Source organism: Hirundo rustica, chromosome 1, assembly GCF_015227805.2.
Source record: "Hirundo rustica isolate bHirRus1 chromosome 1, bHirRus1.pri.v3, whole genome shotgun sequence".
Classification (NCBI taxonomy): Eukaryota; Metazoa; Chordata; class Aves; order Passeriformes; family Hirundinidae; genus Hirundo; species Hirundo rustica.
The window spans coordinates 55575529-55600369 of record NC_053450.1 but is presented as its reverse complement, the minus strand read 5'-3'; the positions used below and the strand labels follow the sequence as shown (position 1 = coordinate 55600369).

The 24841-nt window shown below is 35.6% G+C and overlaps 1 protein-coding gene across 3 annotated transcripts in view; it reads left to right on the top strand.

Moving 5' to 3' along the window:
• The window catches only part of CDH19 (cadherin 19), a 115851-nt gene that overhangs the window by 77445 nt on the left and 13565 nt on the right, over window positions 1–24841 (top strand). For 2 of the 3 annotated variants that reach the window (XM_040079435.2, XM_040079427.1), the window contains 8 exons: window positions 806–1032; window positions 4306–4600; window positions 10799–10918; window positions 11577–11741; window positions 12747–12931; window positions 14036–14289; window positions 16718–16854; window positions 24340–24461. In XM_040079435.2, coding sequence (XP_039935369.1) covers window positions 835–1032; window positions 4306–4600; window positions 10799–10918; window positions 11577–11741; window positions 12747–12931; window positions 14036–14289; window positions 16718–16854; window positions 24340–24461 — 1476 coding nt within the window. In that variant the 5' untranslated portion in view covers window positions 806–834. Of the gene's footprint in view, window positions 1–805; window positions 1033–4305; window positions 4601–10798; window positions 10919–11576; window positions 11742–12746; window positions 12932–14035; window positions 14294–16717; window positions 16855–24339; window positions 24462–24841 lie in introns of all 3 variants that reach the window. The other variant, XM_058422549.1, reaches the window with a different exon arrangement.

Here is a 24841-nt window from a genome sequence, read left to right as displayed (position 1 = left end):
AGCTCTTTGAGGATTCTCAAATGAATCCCATCAAGCCCTATGGATTTGTAGTGATCCAGGTGAGCAGCATATTCTGCACAATTTCAGAATCAACTGGGAGTTGATCATTGTTGCAGTCATGGTCCTCCAGCTCAGGACTGTGGGAAGCCCTTGGTGCATCATCCGTGCCAAAGGCACAGGCAAAGAATCCATTAAACACCTCTGCTTTGTCCATGTTGCTGTTTGTCTGGGAAGGAGAAAGTTGTACATTTTGCTTCTTCTTCATGGTACCCTATCACCTTTGACATACTTGCAGTTATTTTGCTGAGCTGGGAAAGCAGATAAGAGGTTAAAAAAAATATCTGCACCACTCTGTTTCAGCTGTCAGTCATCAGGGCTACTAAGGCTAGATGTTCACCCTTCAGGCAGTTTTGTAACTGCAGCTCAAAATGAGCCCTGTCTAAGCAGAAACATACAATTATTCCAATCAAATTATTCCTAGGCTACACAATACGATTACCCAGCCTAGTTTGAAAGATGGATTAATTGAAAGATTATTTTCCTTTTTTTTTTCCTGCATAAAAGTCCATGTGTAGGACATTCATAAAGAAAAGTTAAACACTTGACTTCCACGTTAGAGACTCTGAAAGGATGTCTATTTTAATTAGAAACAGACTTTGTTTCAGCTTTTTGCTTTCAGGGAGAGGAGGAGAATTTAGCCCTTCAAATCAGCTCTTGCATTAGCACAGAATCAATATATAAAAGTAGAAAGACAAAAGTGATGCTTTGTCAAAGTTTTCTTTTTTTTTTTTTTCCTCTTTCACAGATAAAGATTGATTGAAAGGACGGTTCAGCATGAATTCCTCTGTATTGCTTCGTCTCATGGTGATGCTGGTTCAACTTTGGCCTTGCTCTCCTGGCACACAGAACTCCAGCACTCAAAACACCGTTCAGTCTTTCCCAGCGGTTCGAAGAGTGAAACGTGGCTGGCTGTGGGAGCCTCTTTTTGCAACTGAGGAACAGATTTCACCGGATCCTGTGTATATTGGACAGGTATGATAAGCAGTGATTCAAAGACAGTACAAGGTTAGATTTAACATGCTGATTAGCAGCTTCTACCCTGACTTGGAAGACCAAATATCTCCACTGACGGGGAAATAGCAACAAATGTAGAAAGAGGAGATCAGGAAGCTGTAATAAGGCAGTACTACATCTCTCCTTTCCTATGACCTTACTCAAGGTCCGAGAAGTCTGAGGGCTGTAGGCCACGGCAGTAGGAAGCACCTTCCTTCACTGAGAACTGCTGTCAAGGAATGACACATGCATGCTGTTACTAAAACTTGTTCCATACACGGCAGATGAAGGCGTAAAGCTGGAAAGTTCCTTTCTTCTGAATGGAAGTTAAGGACTCCTTTATCAACATCTGGCAATTTGCTTGTGCTATTTTTGGCACTGCATCAAAGCAGCCATACTGAGTGTGGTGTAGTTTACAAACAGTATTTAGCATGATTTTCTATTACACTAAGTAGCAGCTGATTTACCCCTCATTAATTTTTAATGAAGCTGATTAATACTAAATCCTTTCACCACTGAGAAACTGCAGGAATCTGCATGGTTCATTAGATTAACGTAGTTTTAGCACGACGAGCAATTACTTTTCACCCTCCTTTAAAAATGTGCTTTAAGATAATTGTCTTAACGAGGGTTTATCTTCCCCCTTTTCTCTCTGCTTATCATTATTATTACTATATTTATTATTATTATTTATTTTATATGCCAGAAGTAATTTTAATCTTGAGATCTGGTTTTCTTTTCTTTAAGGCCCTTTTTAGATGAATGAACCAAAATAAGTTTAACTGCTAATTAATCAGCACTAACATTTAATTGGGCCCAAAGGGTGAAGTGCTCAAAATTCACTAATTACTTTTTCACAGCCCTTTCAAAGTAATTACTATGGAAGTGTGATGTCTCACTTCTGAAAGGACAAGTGAAGACATACTGTTTATTTTTTTTTAATTCTTATTACTTTTCCAATACCTTGAAAACTGTTTCCTGCAAAGAAACTTCATAAATGTCATGTATTTTCATGATCTCACCTTTTTATTTTTCACAGGTAAACTGGGGATTTATATTGCAGTGAAACCAGTCTAATAAGATATATTTACTTGTGTCTTTTTATTGAGTAGAATATGCGCTGCTTTCAGCAAATGAAGTGGTAGTCTATGATCAGCACATGAATTTTTAGTAATTAAGGCCCTGAAGAAAACTACATCAACGAAAATACAAAGGTAGACAGTCTCTGTTTTTAAATCACTATTCCACATCAAAATCTTTTTACAGTCAGAACTAAATTTTAAAATTTCATTTAACATACACTCATGACTCTTTTTCCATTATCAAGATTAAGAAAAAATAAATGTGTGCTTCAACACTACAATGGCAGATACACAAGGATGAGTACAAAAATACTTGTACTCAGTTCTCATTTACAATGGTAAGACCATTTATTTTGTTCCCAGCCTAAAAAAACCAAGTAAACTGAGAACCTTTGCTATTCTTTCTCAGCAAATGTCATCTGTAAGGGACCTCTCATTTAACATGTTCAAGGTCATGAAATCTTTTGTGGATAAATGATTCTGAGTGAAATTGCTATACACAGGTTATGTCTCAGCAGCCAGTCAAAGGCATGCTCCCAGACCCTAAGGGTTTGGTACAATCTGTGGTCACATCTGAGCCCCATGTTAGTTTTAAGATTTAGATATAGATCACTTCTCCTGTATCTTGGGGTTTGTGATAAGGAAACCAAGATTTATGGATAAGGAAGAATCTGTGTTGCCTCTCAGTGAGATGCCAAATTTGGATGGTGTTAAAATGAGTTTGATCAGACCACTTATAAAGGGGGTAACATGGCCCATGTTTAGCACACAACTACTTATGTTGAAAATATTTAAGTTGTTCATATTTTACATGGTTATAACCTCCCCTAGACTTGAAAATTCTGTCTTTTGTACTAGCAAGAATAATTAACTCTGAATATTATAGGCCTTAAATACATTTACAGAACTCAGAGTAGGAACTCAAAACAGTTCCTCATATCTCAGAGCAGTGTCCCTGACATATTCTGAATAAATTATCCATCTGATGCATACAGGCAATTATGCATTATGAAAATCTTGAAAGGCATAGGCATTTTTCCAAAGAAAAGTTAAAACTATTTTTGCAGCTTCAGAAGTTATTACAAAATATTTGAGTAGATCCAATAGGGAAATGCTACTTTCCTATTCTATGGTCTCACAAATTACAGTGACCTTTAGGGTCAATAACAATAAGCAAAACAGTGAGATAATTAATGTCAACAGTTAGGCATATTATTTGCATTTTAAATATGTTGCTTCATAAGCGAAACAAGTTGAATAATATATATATTTTTTAACTGTGGGTTTTTCAATTAATATCCAGGATCTTAGACAGTTTGACATTTTTTGTTCTAAAACAACAAGCAGTGAAAAAACAGAGAATTAATGACATAATGAAATTTTTTGTTCCCATAAAATTCAACAGTGGATGCCTGCCATGTTAGGAAATTAAGTTATTACTCTTAAAATATTGCTTTATTATATATCACTAACATTAACAGAACTATTTTGTTGTCATGAATAAATGCAGCTGGACCAAAATTGTCCCCAAGGCTCAGCTGCATCAAAGGAATCATCACCATAAAGTTCATCTTAGCAATACAACAGAGGATATAGATCATCATGGATGGAAATGGAAAATGTCTATCAATTTATTTTGGAATAAACAATACAGGCTTTCATCACAGAATGTCTTTTCACCTCTTTAATATTTTAACAGAAACAGTACATCACTGTTGCACACATTTACACTTAGCATTGCTGAATTTAAAAAAAAAAAAAAAAAAAAAAAAAGGTACCCCTATCATCTGCAATAATAAGACATTTATATGTTTAGATAATGATCTATGTATTCTTTTCAGCAGAATTGTAGGGGAGATGATAAAACAATGAACTAAAGTAGGTAGTTAGATACATCCCTTTCACTTCCAAGTACCTGAAGCATCTCTTTTCAGATATATCATGCATTTATAATTCTGTTATATCAATATTTTAAAATTAAATATTTTTAAATGTTTTAGAATTTAAATGGTTGGCTGAAAATGTGACAGTACCTCTTTTCAAATATTAGTGTCCAAGAAGGCTCATTAGTGACAGGGTCCACTGTAGAATCAAAACAAAGCATAAAATGAATATTTCAAAGCTTTATTCTTCCCAAAATGTGAATGATTTTTCTCCTTTGTACTTTCAGCTGAAATCAGATTTAGACAAGCAGGATGGCAACTTAAAATACATTTTGACTGGGGAGGGAGCTGGAAGGTTTTTTTTCATCGATGAATATAATGGCAAAATTTATGTAACACAAAAGCTGGATAGAGAAAAGAAACCTTTCTACACTCTAAGAGCACAAGCAATTAACAGGAGCACTCAGCTTCCTGTTGAACCTGAATCAGAATTTATCATCAAAGTTCGAGATGTCAACGACAATGAACCGCAGTTCTTGGATGGACCTTATGTGGCCACTGTTCCAGAGATGTCACCTGAAGGTATCATATGCTGTGATTCAAACTCTTTGTTTCCTGATTTTTCTGTAGACAGCTGTGTTTAAGTAAAATCTTGAGAGCATATTTTACAGACTGCATCTCCATAAGAAGGAAGAAAACTGTTTTACAGGTTTGGAAATTTGCAAGGGTATATTCTTAACTTGTAAACGCCTCTACTTAACATTCTTGTTTTTAAATATTTACGTATCTACATCTATAGAAGTCCTTTTACATGTTCTGGATACATGCTTGGATTGACTACAGACATTTATCTTTCCCGTCAGTGATTCAGCCTTGAAATTTGCACTTCTTTAGAAATATAACTTTCCCAGTAGAAATAAGTAGAGTATTGCAGTGAGTGGTGAAGAAGATGTGATGGCCACCCCCACTCTCTGCATGTTGCCTACCTATTTACATTGCCAAGCCTCTTTTCTATCAGTCAGCTTTTCCTTGTTTGGATTAGACAGTGCACAGTGAAGGACTGCTTTCTGATTTCCTAAACACATGAATTGTAATTTTCCTGTCAAGAGGAACAACTTAATCCCCCTACCTCTTCTTTCTCACTTTCACATGATCAGATAGATTTGTACTGGGATCTGTCATGTGTTTGGAAAAAATACAAATGCAAAGTAAAGTCAACATCTGGAAAATATAGGGTGTGTGTGTGTGTGTGTATATATATATGTATATACGTATATATATGTTTACATGTATGTTTAAAGCCTTCAAAACCCCCAAAGTGTGAATACAGCTGATGTAAACACGCATGTTATAGGTAATATGTCCAAATAACTATCTTCAAAATCAAAGGGAACCTAGATTCTTCAGATCTTACAGAAAAAGATCTCAGTAACCTTTTAAATTTATATGCCTACTTCTTTTGGTTATTTCTATTGTAACTGATATTGAAAAGAAATCCAAATATTGTGCTTCTTTAAATGGTATGAATCAATGAAGCCATTAATTTAATAGCATCAGTGATGCTATTAAGCATTATCTGCTCAACTTTTAGAGCAAAATCAGTGAATACTTTACAGCAAGCCACAAACTTTATCTTCTTCTACCAGCCAGGATAGCAACTGAAAGAAAAGGATATTCATGCCTTTATTTAATTGAAAGTGGGGTTAGTATCCTAATTTCTGCCGGGATGCAGCAGCTCACCATCACTACCAGCAGTAGCTACAAAAGGCATGCATTCAGTCTACTTGCTAGTGATACCTACTACCTGCTTATACAACCTTCCACCAGGGAAATCACTTCTATTGTTTCTTCATTGCCACTTTCTATCGTGCAGACAGATTTAATTCTGCACCTGACCTCTTGGTCAAATAACTTTTCTAATATAATCAGTTGCTCATTCAGAAGGTTCTCCCAGCTTTCTGCATCTTGCTCATCCATTCAGTTTTGGAGACAAAATAGGTGTCTTGTCAAAGACTTTTGCATTATTATTCTTTACGTGCTCATAATAAAAATCAGTCCAGTTCATTGACTAGAACTATCTGGGATTTAAAAAATTTAGTACTTTTTTTTTTTTTTTTTTTTTTTTTTTTTTTTTTTTTTTTTTTCCCTCTGTGGTAAAATATTGTTTATAGGCCCCTTCATCTCATAAAAGTGTTTTTTAAAAGGCTGATTATTTAGTATGTCTTCATTTATGCTCACAGAGACTTGAAACCATTCACGTAAGTGTATGAACTGAATATCTTCCATTTTATCTTTTTGGCTTTAAGATGGCTATATGTAAAAAAAAAAAAAAAAAAAAAAAAAGAAAAGAAAAAATAGTCAGGTAGGGTGATACTTAGATCAAAAACAACAGTAGTAATCTTTTCCCATATAACTCTGTTTCTCACCTGAAACCATCAACAAGCAGTTGCAAATTGAGAAGTTTCACTCTATATTGCTTTGGGTTTGCTATAGAGATACACAAAAAATGAAATGCTCAGCTGTCTTTGTCCATTCTCCTGTGTCTTCGACTATCTATTTAGATTCCTAAAACATGGTATCGCTTCAGCATAAGCATAATTAAGCTGCAGAAAATGTAATTTGTTGTGATATTCCTGTAATATTATCAATAAAAAACCCTGTGAAATATAGAAATACATAATTTTGACAGAAATTTTAAAAAAAGTAAACTAAAGAATCAAAAGTAAAACCATGTCCTGTTTGTCAGAATGGGTGAAAAATGAAGTAAGATACCTATTTGCCTTCTCTCACAGACACTGACTTCCTGAAATAGTAAACTCACTGATTTATGATCATCCAGTATATGATACATGAATCCAGGTCATCCAGGATCTTGAAATATTTTCTGCATTACTGTTTCTATACTTGACCTCTCTAGCACTAATACCATAGCTATTCCAGAGATCATTCTTTCACCTGCTTCTTCCATGGAGACACTACCAGAGTACTAACGTGCATGCATGGAATATACAATGTAGGTGGAGTGTATACCTTGATAGTGGTCAGCTCCAGAACAAGACACAACTGAGCCACGCACCATGAGTATTTCTTGGGGCTCACTTACCCTGCTTCTCAAAAGGTAGGGATTGCACTATCGAGGTGAAACCTGTTTCAGTGTGCATTCTAAAACAATCTTACAAGGAAATTTATAAGCTCATAGCAGAGAGAAAGAGTAACCCACTAAAATTTGCAGTATCGATAGCATAGTGGTTAATTATATTACTGTTTTTCTCCCAATAAACTAAAACATACTCTTGCATAAAATGAGGTGAAGAACAGAAGAAGTTAATTTAAATTATACAGTGCAATAGAGAGGTTTGCTCTTTGCTCTGTTTCAGTGTTCTCTAGCTTTGGTTCAGCTCACTGGTGCTCAGTCTTCTAATAATTTCCTCACAGAAAACATTCTTAAGAAGCATGGTCAAGACTTGGGAAATCAGGTCACCGCTAGTGCACATTTTGTCTGGAACTAAGAAGGCGAATAGAGAATAATTCAGAGCTGGTCACTTGCCTCAGAAAAACACAGCAAAACCAGAAAATAGACACAAATAACTGTGTCTCAAGTTAGTTACAAGTATCAATAGATATATGAATGTGCCAACAAATTAGACTACATTATAATTCTTTGTTAGCTCTCTTTTATCTTCAGTACTAAATTTTATTAGGGTTTTATATGCAAGTGTCACAGTAAATGAAAAGCGTGTCAGCAAATGGACTCTCTTCTGAGAACACAGGACTCTACCCTCAGGCATTTGGTACGATTTTACACTGTCAGCCTTATAGCTGTTAAACTTGTACAAATGCTGATCTGATAGAGTGGTTAAGAGTCAGATGCAATAATCTATCAGTACTTAATGTCTTTATAGATCTCAAGCCCCAGTTAGAAAAATGAATAGCTATTTGCCATATGAGAGCCCCATAATATACCTCATGTGCTGCAGCATATAGATGGCATTCTACTATATTTTGCCCAAGAAGGGTAAAGCCAAGGCTTCAGAGATACAAAGTATCAGTTTGCCTTAAATAAAGCTAATAAAAAAGTTCAATTGTCAGTTATATCCTGTGATGTTTTCAATGTCAGGACTAGGGCATTGGGTTTTCTTGATATTGGGGGGTGTGTGCAGTTATACGTTAAATTATTGTTTTGAAATATATTATTTTTATCTGTTCAATTATTCTCCTCACAATCATGCAGTTACAAATAATGCTTTTGGGGAGTTTTTGAGCACAGAATATTAACATTTCAATTTCTGTTGCCCAGATACAAATGCTAGGTAAATATGATTCTATTCTGGAAATGGTTGGAGCTGAGTTTTGGAATTCCTTTTCGGGTTTTGGGTTTTCTTGCCATAGTTTTGTTTCAGTCTTTCTTAGGTTCATTTTGGTGGGTTGTTTTTTTTTTTTTTTTTTTTGTTTTGTTTTTTTTTTCTCTGATGGCTAAATATATAAAGAAATACAGGTTTCATGAAAGTGAAAAATTAAAAACTGAGTAAGTACATTGAAGCCAGCATAACATCTTTCTTCTTGGTACATGGTCCATACTTAACATAGAGGTTCATGTAGTTATCACACAATCTTTTTCTAAAAAATTGAGAGAAATGATAGCCTGGTCTTTACATGGTCTCTTGTCACTCCAATTTAGAAATAAATTGTCTTCCTTCTTGGAGTGCAGGATATCTGCTATTTCTTCCTTCCAGGTCAGCTCCTTCTTTACTAGATTCCTTTTGACTATTCACATTTCCATTAATTACATCCACCTGCTGCATCTCACTGACTCCAGCTGGGCAAAGTCCTTACTTCTGCATTCTGAAATACTCTATAAGAGTTAACAGACTAGAAGAAAAGTGTGTTTGGGTCCCAGAGAAGAAGGAAATGCTGGTTTAGGTTCAGTATTTCTTTAATGCTTAGAAACCACAGAAAAAAATCTACCTTTAAAAGTGAGATGCACAAAAGCTGTGATGATAACTTTGAAGTCTTATATATATATATGTTGGATTTTATTCCTGATTTGCTAAATAAGTTGCTATAAATAACTTCATTCCTAAACATGGTTGTGGACACTTGAGCTTGTTTAGTAGAAAATGGCATTCCCGACAGACTAAACCTGTTGGATCATCCATAGCTGTTGGATCATCCATAGCTCTTGATCCCTTCCTAACTGTTGTTTTGGAGTTTTTTGGTTTTTTTTTTTTTTTTTTTTTTTTTTCCCAAAGTAACTATTCTAGTTGTTCTATTGTTCTGTGTTCCAGTCATGCTAAATTTTCTTAGAGGATGAATTTTCTGCGATTGCGAGAGCAATTTTCATAGATCACAGGTGATATGAAATTGAGTTGTGTAGCTGAAGATTCCATTTACTCTTCTAGCTTATTAAAGAGTTCAGTTATTTCTGAGACATATATGTGCCCTGATTAAATATGAGTCTGTAATTTCATCTTTAAAGTTTCTCCAGAGCAATAGGATCTGTATATATACTTACACATCTATATACATACCTATATTTATGCATCTAAACACACATAACAGATATTTGATGTTGTAGGTAAGTTTTGAAGGATATATAGGTCCAAAATTTGGTGGGAATTAATAATAGTTTAATTTATTCTCTGCCTGTGAGAAGATAACACGCATTATAGAATACTTCAAATGCTGCTCAATAAATTGAGAAAAAATGAAAAAAAAACAAAAGAGGCAAATTATTTAATTTAGCTTATCTTTATATGAGAACTTTTTTTTTCATTTCTATTTAAAAATAAAACTATTTAGCTGGTAGAGAACCCAGCAATTAATATATTTATTTGGGACAAATATAACATTTGCTTTTCTCATTACAAAAAAAGGTATTTCTGGTCTAACTCCTCACATATCAACTTTTCTTCTTCTTTTCTCCTCCAGCCTAACTATACTGCTGTATTCATAACCAGGTGCAATCGTGTGAAAGTATGCCTCAGTTATTTAGAAAGTAGCTTGATTTCCTGCTGTTCCTCACAAGAAGTGATATTTGTATTCTAATGCAGAATCTAGGTGAGGAAAAAAGACAAAAATAATTATTACCTTAAAAAATTGTGTTACAGTGGATATACATATTTTTAAGGACAGTCATTAGAGATCGTGCTATGAGGTTACTGTCAATCTTATATCTAGAATATGAATAGATTCCCATCACAGAAGAAATCAAGCTCTGCATTTTGATTCCACTGTGTTTTTGCACTGGGATTTCTACCACAAGTTTGCATTGGGACAAGCTCATTAAAAACTCAAGAATAAATTTTTTATCAGAGCCTTGTTATACTTCTTGGCTGATTTGCTTGTTAACAATTAATTTCTTTATCACCAGTGGGCCTACTGCTGATAAAGCGACTGTGTTTTCTTATGGGAAAATTCCATGAAATACTTTGATGAATATACAAGAGGAGGAGAAACAATTTGCTTTACCCCATTGACATATTAGAAAATAGGCATGGTATATGTAGTATTTTAAGCAATATAAATGTAACACTGAAAAATCATTTACTATTTATTTTTTATTTAATTGAAATTTTGAATGCAACAAGAGCAGCTGCTGAAGAAATATTTTCTCTTTTTAATGATGAATTTTAGTAGGTGCCATTTGGTCCTGTAAATTTTTAAGACTGTTTATTAGTATAACTGGTATGTTAAAAGGTTGTTAAAGAGTTTATGTTTTGTAATTATGAGACAATTTATACAAGAGGAAAACAAACATAATCTATTTTATTTTTCCTTGAGGTACTTCGGTTACACAGGTAACAGCTACAGATGCTGATGATCCTTCTTACGGGAATAGTGCTCGTCTGCTTTACAGTCTCGTTCAGGGGCAGCCTTATTTCTCTGTGGAGCCGAAGACAGGTATTACAAGTGAATTTGTAACTTGAAAATATTCATAAATTCATAAAATGGATCCAAGCAAAGTTGTCTTTCTTGGATTGAACACAAAGATCAACTGATATCGCCCCAAACTCTTACATCTCTGCATAGTTCTTAGATCTGAAGAAAATCAACTTTTCTTTCCCATAGGAAGATGGAATTCTTTCACTCTAGAAAATTTATTTAAAAATTATCTTGTTAAAGAGTTAGACTCTGAATATCCCAATTAATAAATTAATCTAGGAACACTTCTCAATTAACAGCTCTATGGCACATTATATGATATTTTTATCTTGTTGAATGTTTGTTGAACTAACCACAGATACGTGACATCCCTCCAAAAACCTAATCTCTATGTAGGATAGATGGTTATATAAGGTAGAGGAAATATATGGAGTATTCTGCTCCCCAGAACTCTAAATATACAGAACAAATTTGACATACAGCATACTTGCTACCATGAGGACTAATACCCAATATTAGGACATTTGTGCCATGCAACAGTCTAGAATGAAAATTCATAACTGGGTCCAGTAATACATGCATATGTATAATATGCATATTATACTATATATACATGTCAGATGTTGAGAAAAAAATGAGACCTATGTGCTATTATATTATACTTTTTTATTTTTAGGGGTCATTAGAATGGCTTCCCAAATGGATAGAGAAACAAAAGATCAGTATTTGGTCATCATTCAAGCCAAAGATATGGTTGGGCAACCAGGAGCATTTTCTGCAACAGCCACTGTTACCATCAACCTCTCTGACGTCAATGACAATCCACCTAAATTTCAACAGCGTGAGTAGAGGCTAATTACAGTAATGGAAGTCTTGAGAAAATTTAGATCCACTGTAGCTTTGTTAGGTTCACTGGTAGATCTTTTGAGAACAGGGCTGTGCTTTGACTTCAGCACACAGCTGTAAAAAAGTAAAATAGTGGATAAAAAGAAAAGTCCTCACAAAAGCTCAAATACCAAGAGGAAAAGAAAATCTATCATTGCAAAAATCTCAAGCCTGCTGGTTTTACTTACCACTAGACTTTGGAGACAAATTATTAAACTGCATTCCCTATAACTTGAGCTAGTTCAACCTAAAATCTAGAAAATGGGATATTTAGTATCATTTTCACTCACCTTCTTTCTTCTTTTCTTCTCTACATTTCTTCTGACACATACTATAAAGTTTTTGGCTAATGATGTGAACCTCTCTGTCCAGGTAGCTTCTAGCAGATGTGGGAGCTGCTCATTGGGATATCAGTAGAAAGCTGTGCTGTTGGGAAGAGCTGCCTTCCGCTGTTTTTTCACTCTGTTCAGTCATAGACCCATAGAATAGTTTGTGTTAGAATGGATCTTTAAATGTCATGTAGTCCAACCCTCCTGCAACAGACAGGAATGCATAGAGCCACATTCAAACTGCCTTAGAATTTTTTAGGGACTCACCATGTCTCTGGGCAACCTGTGCCAGTGTTTCATCACCCACCCTCATAGTAAAAAAATACTTTTTTCTTATCTAATCTAAACCTTCCTTTCTTCCCTTCTTCAGTTTAAAAGTTTGGGTTGTTTTTTTGGTTTTTTTTTTTAGTCGTATAGAGTCGCACTCTATACACTGCTGAAGTAGAGGTGAGTGGGAAGGGCCCCCTAGGGGAAAGATTATCCTGCCCTGTACCCAAGACCTATACAACGCCAGATTATGTCCATTGCTCTAGTAGAAGGTGGGGTTTTTCCCAGCTCTCTGACAGCCTCAAGCTACAGCATTTATTAACCATGGCAGATTCACTAAACTTTGCCAGTATTTGTTTCTTTAGGGCTCTACTATATGAGTGTCTCTGAAGAGGCTCCTGTGGGCACCACTGTAGGCAAAATCTTTGCAGAAGACAGTGACATTGGGGACAACGCAGCCATGGACTATTTCATTGAAGCAGATAGCTCAGATGCTTTTTACATCATTACAAACAATGAGACTCAAGAAGGAATTATCTTACTAAAAAAGGTGAGATCTCAGACACTTTAGAAATATCTCTAAATATTTGAAAGAAAATCCTCAAGCAAACTGGACATGAAAAAAAGGCCTATTGCTTTGGATTCTCTTTCTCTCTCCTTTTTTTTTTTTTTTTTTTTTTTTTTTCTTTTCCCCTTTCTTTCTTTAAGCTTTCTGATTTGATTGAAATACTACGAGGGATAAAAAGAAAAATGTTTTTCTTTCTGTTTACATTTTTTTACTCATTCTGATTACTGCTGAATAGAACAGTGACAGTCAGAGTATCCTAATGTTATCCCTAACTGTGCAACACAGTGTATCCCATTTTGAGAAAATGTGCATCATCTGTAAAATCTTTATCAATAAATTGCAAACAATCTCACCTCTCTTCCAACGTCTCCTGTTAACTGAAACCAGAATTTATTACTGTATTAGACAGTGGATTTTTTGTTGTGACTTTGAAAAGATACTAAATACAATAAAAAACCACCAGTTTATGAATTAAGAAAATTAATAATCTTTGATACTGTGTAATTTATTTTGGAATCGCTAAGGAAGATTTCTCAATCATCTCAGGGATCATCTGAAATGAAGGTAGAGTACAATAGACTAGTGACCTCTAAGACCCTGAATAATTGAATACTATAAGTGGGAGAGGTTTTTGTTTTATTTTGATCTGGTTTTTTGTTTGTTTGTTTTGTTGTTGTTTTCTTTTTTTTTTTTTAGTTTGGAAAGCTATTTACTTAGTAGATTTTTGTATATGTGTGTATCTATATATATATATATATATATATTTCAGAAGAGAAAGACTATCTAAAATTGTAATGAAACTATGTTATTAGGGGTGACATTATATGGAGATTCTTTTTTACAGTGTTGCTTGACTGCAGCATTAAAGCCAGCAAGAAATGTGAAAGCAAACAAGTACAATTTAATTTGAAAGTGTTTTTAACATAAAAAAGGAAACCTTAGAATCAACTTTTAGAAGTAACCATTTTTAAAACATTCTTAAAAGTATAACACTACTTTGTCTTTAATCTCACACCATTTATTGAACTATATTTAATTAAATTATAAAGAATTAAATATTCCAAATCTCACTTTCTTTCTTAACAGAGGGTGGATTATGAAAGCAAAAGGAGATATAGTATTCAAGTAAAAGCTGTAAACAGGTACATTGATGAGCGTTTTTTGAAAGAAGGTCCATTTGAAGACACAACCATTGTTAAAATCAATGTGGAAGATGCTGATGAACCTCCAGTTTTCACCTTGGAGAACTATGTGATGGAGATTGTTGAAGGAGCTATGAGTGGCACACTGGTGGGGGTCGTAACTGCTACAGATCCAGATAATGATGGCAGTCCAGTCAGGTACCTGTCTTAAAATGTGAACAGGCCTCGAATGCAAATGTAGCTGGTATTTCCAAAGCGTATTTCTGTTCCTTACCATAGTTAATAATTACAGTTAATCCTGTTTATTTTCTGTGATAGCCAAGGTTATTGCAGATATCACTGTCTGACTCACAACAACAGGTAAGAACCATACAGGAACTTACTCAGTCGCTCAGCCACTGGGATGCAAAAGAGAATTGAAAGAGTAAAGTTGTGAGAACTCATGGGTCAGATAAAGACAGTTGCTTATTCTTCTTATTCTTGTTATTATTATCAAAATAATAATAATAAGCATCAAAGAAAATGAAAGATGGGAAAAACCCAAATATAAAACAAATCCCCGAGAAAAACAAGTGATGCAAAAAGACCCAAAACAATTGCTTACCACAAGCCAGATGACACCTAGCTACTCAACCCAGCAACTGCAGATTCCAATTTTTATAATATCAATGATAAATAATTTTGTTGTCTCTTAAGGGAGAAAAAAGGGAATTAATCTTTAACATGGTACTTTTAATCAAAATAGCTTCTTGAATTGCCTGACATCACTGTGTATTATGCAATTTAGACAAACCAGGATACAGTGACAAATGACTGAGACACAAAATAATTTATGGTTTGTAGATTTCTTATAGTAAATATACATATATATTATACTATGGTTTCAAAGATTTAGATTGTGATATGTTATGATTTTCCATTCATTTACAGTTATTTATTAGGTTAGTAATATATTAAATTAAATAAATAAATTTTAAAAATCCACATGTATTTCTTTTTTGTCCCCTTCTCTAAAAGGGCTCATTTGGTGGTTTATTTAGATGAGTGCAACATCTCCTGTGGAACAATTAAACATAAACACACATTTATAACTTCTTAGTTAGAAATGTTTTGGAGGAACTGGCTTCAAATTCAATATGTCTGCATAGTCCTAAAACAGTGATACAGGTCAATGCATTACTTTAGAATAGAGTATAGTTCTAATATAAAGATTTGGGGGGGGGGGAGGGGGGGTGTGTGCGCTAAGTGCCATGAAAATGAACCTAATTTTGAAACCATTCCTATAATAAATGACAACAGTCATTTATAATATGGAAAACAACTTGTGTTGCTTTGTGAACTCCAGGTTTCAAACAAATAAAAAAAGAAGTGCAACAAAACCTCTCTATGCTAGTAATAAAATTACAATAACAATAACAACAATAATTATTTATTAATATTATTGCTATTGTTATTGTTATTGTTATTACTATTACAAACAGACACCTAATATAGTTTTTCTGTAAAAATTTTATCAAGAATCAGGTTACCAAAAAATGCCCAAACAAAACAAAATAACTATGTCAGAAAAATTATAAATACCTGAAATACAAGTTTATAAGTATCCAAATTGGTTTCACTTTATAAGAACTTTTACTTACAGTATTGTTCTGATTCTTTGATTTATCTTCTTACTGATTTTTAAAAGAGACAAAATGTAGCTATGAATAACAAGTTAGAGAGTCATTTAACTGCTGACACATTGTCTGAGCTGAAGTCCTAAGCATCAACAGGAAACAGAAAGGCTATGTCAAGCAGAATTAAAGGTATAATAAATAATTGCATGTAGGCATTCCAAATTGGAGTGGAAAGAATCTTTCATCTATTCAAAGAGGTTTTATTTCCATTAAATAGATGTTAACAATAGCATTATATGGTCTTCTGCTTTGTAGGCCATTAAAAACATCAGCAAATATTTTTTTCCATTCAAACCAGTATATTTAGTTGCTATTTTAGTTCATCTTTGTGGTGCAGCAAGTGGTTAGACTTTAACAACTTGGGTGGCATGTGTATATGTATGTGCACATGTACATATCCACAGCATCTGGAGCCTTTCCAGCAAAGACTCAGGAGTACTGAGTATTCCCTGCAATCACCTCCTGCATTAGGATTTTTTACTCTGTCATAGTGTCACCTCATTACACATAGTTGTCTCTTTATAATGCCCATTCCCCTGGCATCAGAGCATGTTAGCAATGATAAAATAGATTTGCCATTATACCTCCACTTAGATGTTGATGTTATTCATTTCACAAGTGGCAATTTTGCTGTTTCTTTTCAATGAAGTCATTCACCTGTTGTGAGACTGACTTAGAAGTAAGAATGAATAATGCATTTCAGATTCAGTTCACATTAATACAGATCTGAGATGTATTTAGTTTTATAGAAAGAAGAGGTTTGATCTTGGTGGCAGTGAATTTTAAATGTTTATAAGTGTACATTTTTCATGACTTCCGAGTTGTTGCAGATCACATTTATATGCATATATGCACAGCTCTGTTTTCTCAGCTGACAATAGCTTTCTATGTCCTTGCCTCTGATGGAACATTTCAGTACTAGGGAATGCCTTTCCTTTTTTTTGGTGCAGGTACTCTATTGTCCACAGCACACATTTAAAGAGACTGTTCAGCATCAATGAACACAATGGAGCAATCATTACCACTGAACCTCTGGACCGAGAGATAGCTTCTTGGCACAACTTAACTGTTACAGCCACAGAAACAAGTGAGTAAGAAATTTAAGGAACGCTGGGTTTTTTACACTGCGAACTGTAATTACCCTCGGTATGTGCCTTCTTTTAAGTGGAGAATACATTCTTCTTTCTCATTATATTACTGTTGCTTGCTACACTTAGGAGCATTATTAAAATGATTAGTTAAATAGAAGTGGAACGTATTTGAGTTGCAAGGTCCTGTGCTTTTTCATAAAAGATGACCTTATGAAAAAATAAATTGTAATAGGATTGAGAGAGTAACGTTTTCAAGTTACACTGAAGCGTAAGAATTTCTCCTGCAGTGCAAGATCTTATGTTAAATTAGACCCTGGTTAATTTCACACCAGATTTTTGACTAGTGTGAAATTAGCCAGGGTCTAATTTAACACCAGTCAGAAACCTGTGGCTCAAATTAATTGTGAATGTTAAGGCCTAAATCATCTATATATCTATTCAGTGACAATTAAAGCCTTGAAGCACCCTTTATATAGATTTCACCTGTCAATTTTTTTGAAAATCAAACGCAAATTACCTCTGTCTTTTTGGTGATATGGTTGCCCTAAATCTGGGACCATGCTACGAATTTAACAGCTCCTGATTTATAAGGCTGTTTAACAAGATTACTGGGATATTATTTAAAAACTAATCCCATTCATCCTCAGGAAGGAGGAAAACCATATGAATCTGGAGTAAAATCAATAAATTGGACAGATTTTGCCAAATGCTCTTAGCACCTGCTCTTTATCCCTAAATCTCAGATAAATTCCATTTATTGCTATGACCATTTTAAACATATATTCTTAAACTGCAGTGTTCCCAAAAGGGAGCCTTTCCTATAGAATATTGCTGCTGGAAGTCTACTATAGGATAGTCAGTATCAATTTTCATTGAAGTCTTTAACTTGTATTTAGGAATTGATGGTACTATCTTTCTTTTCAGCTTTTCTGTGAGTTTTTAAGCATGAATTTCATTCTCATGTTGTTGGGCAGATGACAGGTGTTAGCCAATTTGATCTCTGGCATGTCTTGAACAGCACTTTGGAAACACAGCAGGAAAACTTTGGCCTAGACTTTTTTGTTTAGTTAAACAATAAAACAGGAGAGAACCAAAGGTTATAAATGAATAAATGCCTCCTGCAGCAAAAGAAAGCCAGACTTTCACAGTAATGAAAGTTATTGTAGAGAAACGGAGACCTCATTATGTTCAAATTCTTATTCTTTATTTCTTTAATGATGATAAGGTCACTGTCTTTAATGATACATTCAAAAGAATTGAAGTTAGGTCACCTTCATCTGGGCATACCTGAAAGGATTTGTGTCAGGAACTAGCAGTATATTATTCCTTGAAATATAGTCATAACATGCACTGTGTGCAGGAGACATTCGGTGGATGACATTGTGGTTCCACTGAAGTCAAATCAAAATGCCATAAGAGTTCATCCAAATCAGATGTTCATTGTACCTTAGTGACGTATTGAAACTGCATTGCAACAGCAACCTCCCTAGGAGGCTGTTGATGCCCTGACATCATACACTACACAAGACTTTTGAATCCATTGCAATGATTGCAGGGATCAGAGATTAGTAAGAGAGGCTTGACTCTGTTTTCAGACCTGTGGTGCGGATCATCCTATCCTCATGCCATTGAGGGAGCGTATTTTAAAATCATCCAGAAGTAGGTCTAATTTGTTGGAACTTAAATGTGAGCAGGGAGAATGTGTAACTCTCATTCCACTTTATGCTTAAAGCTCAAGAAAAATCCAGCTTCCTTTCATCAGTTTTTACATGGTTGTAAGAAACTTTCATCAAGTACAGGCTGAAACACAAACAACAACATTCTAATCCTATCTGAGAGCAAGAAATCCTTAAATCATTATTATCCAATTGGCAGACAGTCAGTACTGGTTTTCCCCTAAGCTTGGTACTGGGGTCAGTTCTGTTCAATATGTTTTATCAATGATGTGGATGATTGGATCGAGTGTACTCTCAGTCAGTTTACCTATGCACCAAGCTGGGCTGTGGGATGTTACTCTGTTGAAGGATATAAGAGCTCTGCAGAGAGATTTTTGCAGGCTGGATTGATGGGCCAAGGCCAATTGTATGAAATTCAACAAAGCCGAGTTCCAGGTCCTTCACTTCAGTGACAACAACCATGTGTAGCACTATAGGCCAGGGGCAGTGACTGGAAAGCTGCCTGGCAGAAAAAGACCTGGAGGTGCTGGTCAACAGAGGCTGAATGTGAGCCAGCTGTGCCCAGGTGGCCAAGAAGGTTGATGGTATCCTGGCCTGGATCAGAAATAGTGTGGCCAGCAGGACCAGCGCAGGGATTTTTTCCCTTGTGTTTAGTACTGGTGAGGCCACACCTTGAATCCCGTGTTCAGTTTTGTGCCACTCACTTCCAGAAGGTGCTGGAGCATACCCAGGGAAGGACAACAGAGAGGGTGAAGACTTTGGAACACAAGTCCTATGAAGAGCAGCTCAAGGAGTTGGGGTTGTTTAGACTGGAGAAAAGGAGGCTGAGGAGGAACCCTCTCTATAACTGCAGGAAAGAAAGTTGCAGGGAAGTGGGTGACAATCTTTTTTGCCATGTAACAAGTAAGAGGATGAGAGGAAAGGGCCTAAAGTTGCACCAGGGGAAGTTTAATTAGATACTAGGAATTTTTTTTTCCTGGAAAAGGGTTGTCTAGCATCGGAATAAGGTTCCCAGGGAAGTAAATGAATCACCTTCCCAGGAAAAAACCTGTGGATGTGATACCTGGGGTCATGGTTTAGTGGTAAACATGGCAGTTACGTAAATATTTGGACTTGATTAACTGAGAATTCTTTTCCAAACTCAATTATCTATGATTCTGTGATCAGTTTCACTTGATACTGTCAGTCACAACAAAATTCACCCACAAGAGACAAGAGTCACTTTACCACTGAGTCTTGCAGATGTCCTTTCATGGGGGACTCTGGACCTGAATACAGGACTGAACTTCTTTAATTATTTCAGTATGGATAATATTAATTTAATGTTTAATTGTCACCCTACCTTGATCACATACATATTTTTGTTGATAAACTTTTTAACTTTTTAGAGTAGTTCTTTCTTTAAAAAATATTTATATTCATTTCTTTTAGGAAGTAAAGAAATATGCCTTAGTATAAATGATAGTCATGCTATAAAAATATAAATTATAAAGATAACATTTATTGTTAGTAGTAGTAGGGCTAGTATTATTATCATTGCAAGTTTATGCTTATTGGCTGACGTCAATGTAAGCTTTCTTTAAGCCCTTGCAAATACTGAGTTCTGTTTTGTGTCTAGAGATGGTCACTGCTTTTCTTTTCAAGTTAATAATGCGGGTCCCTAACAATTAAAGTGTCATCTTTATTTTCACACTGATCCAGTCTGTTGCACTTGACATCCTGCTCTCTTAGTCCTTGTTTTTCAAGGCCTGATCTTTCTCGTAGAGATTGTGACAAATTTTATGCTAATTGGGAGATATTTAGATAATGTAGGATTATACATTAGCTGAATTCACATTCTGACAATAGTTTTCCTGTGTAAGGGATAAAAGACAGAGTACCTACCTTTATCACCTACCAAAGTACTTACCATCCAACAAATAGCAACAGATGTTGCCTACCTTCTCTTCAAAATGCAACCAATGCAGTATCTCTGCTTCACCAAAACCATCATTAAATATTCACTAGACACTGATTTCAAGAGTGGTCTTTGCAATATGTTGCTCCCTCCCAAAACAAAACAGCTGTGATTTCAGAAAAATTAAAAATTTTCATGTTAAAAACTTTCATACATAGAAAAATGAGAGAAATGTTCTTCCTTGTCATTTAATCCTATACTAAGAAAAAAAAAAAAAAAAAAAAAAAAAATCCCACCAAGGCAGATATGACACTACAACCCAAATACCCAAATATATTAAAGAATTAGAAACAAGGCTATTCTAAACAAACAAAAAAAAAAAAAAAAAATCACCCCCCCCAAAAAAAAAACACCCAACCTTTTAGTGAAAGAACACAGATGTGATTCCAACAATGTGCTGTCTAAATGTTTTGTGCAAGCAAAGGGTGGGCTTTAAAGCCAATACAGTACCCATTAATCTTATAAACAAAAAAGGTAAGAATAGGCAAAACTAGCTGGGTCTTTCCTGTGCCACACTTTATACAACTGAAGCCTCCAAAGGTATTCCCTGCATTCTATTAAAGATTACAAAGATTTCCTTTGAAAGACAATGTAGTAAAATCTCTGCCCTACACATCCAATCCTGACTTCAGTAAAAGAATTTAAGTAACTCCTACACTATTGGTATTATTTCTAAAAGGGTTGTATTCTACTTTTTCTGTTTATCTAACAGAAGCTGAGCACTTTTTCATTGCCTGTTGTATTATTATGGATGTTTGATTCAACCAGAGAAAGAACTGATGAGGTCATTGAATCCAGCCATCAACCTAGCACTGCTATCTCCACCACTTAACTATGTGCCTACTGCCAGATCTGTATCTGGCACAATAGATACCTTCAAGGAGGGTGACTCAACCGCTTCCCTGGTCCTCCTATTCCAATGCTAGACAACCTTTTCCAAGAAGAACATTTTCCTAATATCCAATCTAAACTTCCATTGGTGCATCTTGAGGCCACTCATCACTTCTTACTTGGGAAAACAGACCAACTCCCAGCTCCCTGCAACCTCCTTTCAGGTAGCTTTAGAGAGTGATAAGGTCTCACCTGAGCCTCCTCTTCTTCAGGCTAAACAACCTCTGCTCCCTCAGCCGTTCCTGGTCTACCTGGGCACCTCCACAAATTGGGTCATGTCCAACTGCTATCAACCAGCAGACCCAAGTAATTTTCCTCTGGCCAGCTTTCCAGCCACTCTTCCTGAAGCCAGAAACTCTGCTTAGGGTTGTTGCAACCTAAGTGCAGGATGTGGCACTTGGCCTTTTTGAAACTCACAATTGGCCTTAACCCATAAATCCAGCCAGTCCAGATCCTTCTGCACAGTTTTCCTTCCCTCCAACAGATCAGCACTCCTGCCCAGCTTGGTGTCATGTGCAAACTGACTGAGGGTGTACTCAGTCCCCTCATACAATTCATTGATAAAGATATTAAACAGAACTGGCCCCAGTATTGACCCCTGGGAACATCATTTGTTATGGGCTACCAGCTCAACTTAGTTCTAGTCACGACTGCCCATTGAGCTTGGATATCCAGCCAGTTTTACCCCAGAGAACAGTGCACCTGTCCAAGCTTTGAGCTGCCAATTTCTCCAGGAGAATGCTATACCTGCTGTATTCATTTCCTTTTTTTCAGATAACATGCTTATAAACATTTTCATTTCATAAAAAAATACTTTTTTCAGCCTAGTCTGCATGCAACTTTTGAACCATGATACTAGTATATGATTGTTTTTCCTTGTCTAAGGTAGTTTTAGCAGTATTTTAAATTTTCTTTTACATACAGGAATGAGCTGTACTGAAATATACCTATATATCTTTTAGATCTAAAGCCACAGCAGTAAAGTATACTTGGGTAGCAGAAACAATACATCTCTGAGTATTAAGCCTAAGAATTAAACCTGTAGCGTAGATAATACTTGGAATGACAATACTTGTGCCAAAACTAAACACTCAGTCTATGAAGCCTGTTAGCAGTAATGCCTTAGATGTGTCTGAGCAAAATCACACTTCTTTATAAGTATACATTTGTAGACCAGTGGATAGAAGAGGTCTATTTTTCCAAATTGAATCTGAGCCTTCTGCTTTGACTAGGGTGGGCTTTCAGTATCCACTGTGATTTCTCCACGTCTAGAGGTGGTAGAAATGTTTCTAAAATGTAAATATTTTTTGAATTTTTCTCCAAAAGCTTCAAAATTTGACAATATTTAAGAAGAGGAAGAGTAACAGAATTTGTTAAAGAAATTAGTATAACCAATCATTACGGTGACCACGATGTTAAGTGTTATAAGACAATGCAGCCAGCTCTTCCAGTCCCCGCAGTGTGACTCTCCTTCTCACCCACTGGAGCCCCACCTAGGGCCTGGGGATGCAAGACCCATGCCCAGGTATGCTGCTGACCACCTGTTTGCAGGCTCAGCCAGTAGCACAGCTGAGCACGTGTCCCAGACACCCACAATGAGGACGCTGACAAGGTCAGTCACTCAGACTGAGTGTGATCCCTCATGCACCCCACATCTGCAAATCCCCCCTAAGTGTGGACCCCTCAAGCACCTCTCCTGGGCCCAATGACCCCTAATACTGTGGACTCGAGTTTAAAGTTTGTCAGTAAGATTATACATGAACACCATGCACGCCAAGTCTGAGGAGGACATAGACAATTATCCCCTGTGCTCCTGAGTCAGTAGCTGACATTGCAGAGCTCCATCCCACTCCAGTATCTGGAACCAATTTTCATTCACACATATGCACACCAGTAGCTGCCACTTAGTCTTTGCAGCACACAAACATATGCAATGAGAGAGTGTGAGATTATGCAGTGACATGGCTAAGAAAACATTTATTAAGAAGATGTAAGTTGATAGGACAGACTGGTAATCAGGTACAAGGCTCAGCCAGACAAATACACTGACTGGCCCTGTTTTGCACACAACCAGCCTCTTCTATACCCTTTCCTTGCTGATCTCTTTTTGTTCCTCTCTGCATGTACCCCTGGGTCCGTACATCTCCTCTGAGTACCCATTTCCCCAGATCTAGGGTCCCTCTAATTTAAAGTCTTGCCAGTTACAAAGTCCAAGTTGATCTAGCTGGAATTGCTCTCCTGTGGTTTCTGGATAGCACATCAATTATCATTAGGTTTGTTTCTTGTCATAGTTTCTATGTTTTTGTCAGGTCTGTGTCTTGCTATGTTTTGTGTCTGTTTCTCCCTTTTTTTCCATTGGTTTATCAGTTGTCAAGGCCACTGATCTGATGGAAAAAAACATTCTCACACTCTCAGGTGCCAGGTTCAATTAGTATATCTGACCAGGTTGGGTCCTCATTGTCCCCTCTCGTTATCACTTGTCCCTCAGGTTTTTGTTCCAGTATGTTCTTGTTTATGGCTTCCTCTTTGTCTTATTAAATCCTGTTGCACTGGAAAAGGTCTTTGACCAGATATTCTTAGAAGAGTTGACACTCTCCTACCACATAACCTTAGATATGGCTAGTACAGCAAATCTTTGTTCATCAACAAAACTTTTTTTTTTTTTTTTTTTTTTTTTTTTTCCCCTGATCAGGTTTTATTTTTAACATTTAAATCAGTTTCTGATTGGGTAAAGAAAAGAACGAACAAATCCAAAATTTTACATGAAATATCTTCTTTCAAGGCATACTGTTATACTGGTATTATATTATTATAATAGTATAAAAATACATCTATTGGGTCTTTGTGATTATTTTCTTCCCTGTGGGATATAGGTAAAATTTTCTAATGTTTACATTACTTTAAAATATGTAGTAGATTTTTTTAAACTTTTTTATTTGTCTTTTTTTAACCATTAGGAAATCCTGAAAAAATTTCAGAAGCAAATGTGTATGTCCAAGTTCTCGATGTTAATGATAATGCACCAGAATTCCCTAAAAATTATGAAACATATGTTTGTGAAAAGGCGGTTTCTGGACAGGTGAGCATGAAAAAGTTAGCTGTCATTTTTATCACATCATCTTATCAAATGAAGATTTGTTCTGAGATGTTTAGCATGGATTCTTTCAGTTCTGTGAGTACAGACTGCATTTTTTCTATTTTCAGAGTTAGTTCTGTTGATATATGAATAGATGAAATTTAAATTTCATTACAGTGATGCATATTTTTTCCCTCTTTGAAACAAAACCTTGTTTGTTTTTAAAAACAAGTAATAAATGCAGAAACTTCTGAAAAATAAAGGTCACAGATTTGTTTCATGTTAAGGTCGCAGATAAAAAACCTATGTCCAATAACTTCAGCAATAGCATAAGAACCAGGCTTAGACCAATTTCAAACCAGATTCATTGTGTCCTTCAGTTA